Here is a 5,224-nt window from a genome sequence, read left to right as displayed (position 1 = left end):
GAGATTCCTGCACAACCTCTGGAAAAGCTGACCACTATGACATCTCCGTGGCCTTTCGCTCAATGGGGAATCGACTTGATTGGTCCGTTACCTAAGGGCCGAGGAGCGGCGACACATGCAATTGTGGCAATAGACTACTTCACCAAGTGGGTAGAAGTGGGAGTCCTCAGCCAAATCACGGAGAGGAAGACAACGGATTTTATTTGGAAGAATATCATCTGCAGATACGGGATCCTCTATGCCATCATTACAGACAATAGGAGGCAATTTGACAACAGCAACTTCAGGGAATTTTGCCAAAATTTGGGGGTAGACCTAAAGTTCTGCACCCCTGCACACCCCCAGGCGAACGGACAAGTGGAAGCAGCCAACAAAGTGATAAAGAAGCTCTTGAAAACTAGATTGGGAGAGAAGAAGGGAGCTTGGGTTGACGAACTACCAGGAGTATTATGGGCTTACCGGACAACTCACAAAACCGCCACAGGGGAAACCCCGTTCGCTTTAGCTTTTGGTCATGAGGCGGTAGTCCCAGCAGAAATTGGAGTGGGGACACATCGAACGGAATATTTCGCTGAGGAGCAAAACGACGAGCAGATCTGCTTAAGCCTGGACCTGCTTGAGGAGAAAAGGGAAGGGGCCTCGCAGAAAGTGGCCCAGTGTCAGCAAAGGGTCATGCGTTATTACAACAAGAACGTACGCGTGAGGCAGTTCCGAGCAGGAGATTGGGTACTTAGGAAGGTGAACCAAAATACCAGGGATCCTAACCATAGCGCTCTCGGCCCAAAATGGGAAGGCCCGTACAGGGTGATACGAGCCACTGGACCAGGAGCTTATAAGTTAGCGTACCAAGATGGACGAGACGTGAAGAGATCATGGAATGCCAAATACTTGAAGAAATATTTCCAGTAAGCAAAGTGATCTACTAAAGCCTCATTTTAATAAGTTATTTTTGTTAATTGTATGATGGCTTGATGCACATGCATATATTCTGTATTTTTGTAATACATTCAAATTTCAAATAAAGATGAATTCAGCATGAAATCCCCCTGCTAGCAGGCCCAATAAAATTTTTACTAAGGCAAGCAAGTGCTTGTTTCTGCTCGGTCAACGAAAGACCAGCAGCTAATTTTACGAGAATTTTACTAAGGCAAGTAAGTGCCTGTTTCTGCTCGGTCAACGAAAACCAGCAGTTAATTTTACGGGAATTTTACCAAGGCAAGTAAGTGCCTGTTTCTGCTCGGTCAACGAAAGACCAGCAGCTAATTTTACGAAAATTTTACCTAGGCAAGTAAGTGTCTATTTCTGCTCGGTCAACGAAAGACCAGCAGCTAATTTTACGAGAATTTTACCTAGGCAAGTAAGTGCCTGTTTCTGCTCGGTCAACGAAAGACCAGCAGCTAATTTTCCAAGAATTTTACCAAGGCAAGAAAGTGCATGCGCCGGCTCGGTCAACGAAAGACCAGCAGTTATTTCGACGAAGATTTTACTAAGGCAAGTAAATGCCTATTCCTGGTCGGTCCACTAAAGAACCAACAGGCAAAATCAGATAAATTATCAAATTAGTTTGCAGAAATAATCCAGAAGCAAAAGTCAGACAAGAAAGCCAGTAAAGAACATCCAAAAATTTATAAGCATTTAAATATTTACAAAACTAATGAAAATCTAAAGTCTATACAAAAATAGACCTAACGATTAGGAGGGTCAACGGTTTCAGCAGGTGAAGGATCAGCTATCTCTGGAGGTGGAAGATCAGCAATACTGGGAGGAGGCGGCATGGACCTTTGTCCCACTTCAAAGGCACGTCCCCCAGCTTCCCCCTCCTGCACCCTATCTAAAGGAGCCTCCACCTGATCCTGCTCACCTGCTCCTTATCTGTTTGGCCGATCTCCGCCATATACCGCTGCACTCCGGCCTCCAGCTTGCTCATGTCCAGCTCGGGATATTCTTCCTTAAGCACAGACATGATGCACTTATAGGAGAAAGCAACCCCAGAATCATACTCGGCATCCAGCCGATCGTCCACATCAGTGGATTTGCCTTTCTCCTCAGCCAGCTGCTCACCCAAGGATTTGATTATCCCCTCAAGGGCGGTCCTCAGAGTATCCCTTTCACTTTGAGTAGCCTGAAGATCAGATCTCAGGTCACCCAACTCACCCTCAAGTTTGGAGGAAGTGGACTCAGCAACCGCAACTTTCTCCTCTAGCTCCGTAATCTGCTTGTTCAGCTCGGCCAGCTTCTCCTTGGAGCGATCAGCAGATTCAGCTTTCTTCTTTAATTCCTGATTGTCAGCTTGAAGCTTCCTCTCATGGCGCGCGGACCCGATCTTGTAGCACGAAACCATGGTGGCCAGCCTGAAGGATACTCTTTGAACAGAAGCAGCTAACTCGGAGAGGTTCATACTCTCGATGTCTTTCACCATCTTGGGCCCCACCGATTTTTTGTAATCCTTCTGATATGGGCTCAGGTAGTCACCTTGATCCCGAGATGGTAGAGAAGAAGATCGGTCCCCAGACTGGAAACTGACCTCAGGACTCTTGTCAGAAGTTTTCTCCCCACCACTCTTACGGGGTGGGGGAGGGGGCAGAGCAGGAACAGGAGCCTTGGAAGGGCCGACGCTGGTTTTCTTTGGAGGAGGAGGAGGGTTGCTGGAGCTGCTTGGAGCCCGACCATGCTTCCTGCTCATCGTGCTGAGGATCTTGTTATCCATTCCAGCAGCAATATCTACCAAGCTCGAACAACCAAGTTTGTTGGCGACAAGAGGTCTTGGCAAGTAGACGCGTTCACCAGAGCAGTTTCCACCTGAAGCAAAGGTCGGTCTTCAAGATCCTTAATAAAACCCCACGATTCTAAAAAAATAAACAAGGTTAAAGAACCCGATAAGTGGCAATTGGAGAAAAAACACAGGTAAAAAATGAACGACCTAGGGTGACAAAATGCGTTAGAAGGTAAATATCACCACCCAACGAATGGGCCGTTGGACACCAATTTCCTCCAGCAAATAAGAATTTGTTCTTCTAATTTTTGCACGAGGAGGGGAAGCCGGTGATTGGCTTCCTCTTCGCAGAGCTCGACATAAAATAATACCAGCCTGCTTCCTTTAGGCTACTCCTCAGCTGGTATAAATGCTTTACTTCAACATGGGAGGGCTCCTCTGATCCACACCTCTCCCATAATATGAACATAGCCGAGAGAACCCTCCACCCATTTGGATGTAATTGACCTGGGGCCATATGCATATCCCCCAGTATCTTGGCAAAATAACACTGAAGGGGCAGCCGAGCTCCTAGTCTGAAACTCTCTAAGTGCATTGTCACATACCCCCGCGGAGGCCGACTAGGAACATCACCCTTCCTAGGGACTACAAGGATAACCTCCTCAGGAATGTCATAGAGATTCCTAAGCTTGAACATATCAGTTTGGGTGGTGGCACAGGCTATGTAATCGATTGGATAAGAATCTGCCTCCACCCTATGGCCAAGGTGTCTTTTCTGAGGAAGTCGGGTCGGCTCGGAACTGCTTCCCTCACCATCACCCACTTCTTCAGGGACCCCTACCCCACCAGAATTGTGGTTCTCACCAGAGCCCGACGCAGGTCCACCTCCATTCCCTACAAGCTCTAGTTCGGGGGAGGGAGAAACAGCCAAAGGGTGTGAGTACTCAAGGGTATCCCTGCCATGGGAAGGGCCTACACTACCCGAGGGACGTAAGAAATCGGTGGGTATCGACAAGTTAAGGTCTGAATCCCCTGCTTCTTCGTCACTCTCATCGACAATTAACCTCATTTTCTGATTTGACATGTCGGAATCCCAAAAGAATACAAAGAAAACTCGAGTATAGGGACACAAAAAGGGCAACACAAAACCCAATCAACAACAACCAGAGGAGAAGTTAAAAGCAATACCTGGATTGAACTGGCACTGATAGCGCGGCCGTGACAGAAGAAAAACCCAGCGAGTGGATACTCCGGATGCGAGAAGTGTGAGCAAAGTTCAAGAAGGGGGTTGGTTGGCGACGGAGAGACGAATGGCAAAACGATGATGATTTAAGTCTAGGGATTTGAAACGAAAAGGGGGAAATGAAAACATTTAAGTGATGAGGATGCCAGCTCATTCACCGAATATAGAGGACAGATAACCCGTCGTTTCAAATTTCAAATACGAAGAGTCTGGAGATGCCACGTCACTAACCGTTACCAAAGACCAGGTTAGATGCAAGCCCAGATATGCAATGGACATGATTATCTAGGCCCATGCCCAGGTCGGATTCTCCCCAGAAGAAAAAATGGTACCTCAGGTCTGTCCTGGTAAACAGAAGACCAGATGAGAAGCCCCCGGGTTGGCAAGAGTTGACTATCAGTTTCTACTCTTAACTCATTTCACTCGCAAGACCAGAAACTGGGGAACTGGTGTTACGTAAATAAAAGCACCATGTCGACCATGCTACTATTTCCACCCCGGCATGGATCAATTCAGCCAAATGGTACGAGCAGAACACGGGGACAAGTATGAACCGACCAGAGGTGAATATACCGACCAGAGGTATATACCAAGCCAATACCCGTCCCCCAAAAAAGTGGGAACACGATCCCACAGAATCACGGTAGTTACGCTTTTCCCAGAACCATTGCGGGAGACGCGAGATCCCACGTTTACCCATAATGTAGCAGTTAGAGTCCCATGAGGGGCTGCCACCACCCGAAAAAGGTGGGATGCAGGGCAAACGGGAACGTGGGGACAGCGGCTATAAAAGAAGAAGAAATCGATGAAGAAAAGGATAGAAAAACTGAGAGAGGGGAAAACTCTGCCAAATTATATCCAGATATTTTTCATATACCAAGAGTGAGCTAATTGTAAGCAATTATTTGAACCTTAATTACACCGTTTTCCCGTAAACACCTTGTGCTAACTTAGGCATCGGAGGGTTTACGCCGGCAAAACCACCGGCGTCTCTGATCCATTTCTGTGAACGCATGCTTAGTGAGAAAAAGAGGGACAACTCCAATTTCACTAGCAGGAGCAATCGTCGAAGCAAGAAGGAGTTGATATCTTCATTATTGATAACGTGAACGTTGGTGTAAGTATCTGGTCGGGCAAAGGGCGAGCAGATTTCAGCATCAACAATAATAATAATAAAAGACCATTTAAAATATTTAGATATTGAAAAAGATTTCATTAAATTATTTTTTTAATTTTTTATTATCACCAAATTTCAGACAAATAACCAA

At 46.5% G+C, this 5,224-nt stretch overlaps 1 protein-coding gene across 1 annotated transcript; it reads right to left on the bottom strand.

Annotated features, from left to right (window-relative positions):
* Window positions 1-1,685: 1,685 nt before the first annotated feature.
* On the bottom strand, window positions 1,686-3,797 carry LOC112097629. The gene is made up of 3 exons (XM_024182850.1): window positions 3,089-3,797; window positions 1,862-2,799; window positions 1,686-1,820 (listed from the first exon to the last, which is right to left on the bottom strand). The coding sequence occupies exons 1-3, from the start codon at window positions 3,795-3,797 to the stop codon at window positions 1,686-1,688; spliced, it is 1,782 nt and encodes a 593-aa protein (XP_024038618.1).
* Window positions 3,798-5,224: the final 1,427 nt, after the last annotated feature.

This window comes from Citrus clementina, unplaced genomic scaffold (assembly GCF_000493195.1).
Source record: "Citrus clementina cultivar Clemenules unplaced genomic scaffold, Citrus_clementina_v1.0 scaffold_539, whole genome shotgun sequence".
Classification (NCBI taxonomy): domain Eukaryota; kingdom Viridiplantae; phylum Streptophyta; class Magnoliopsida; order Sapindales; family Rutaceae; genus Citrus; species Citrus x clementina.
This window is presented reverse-complemented; position numbering and strand designations above follow the sequence as displayed.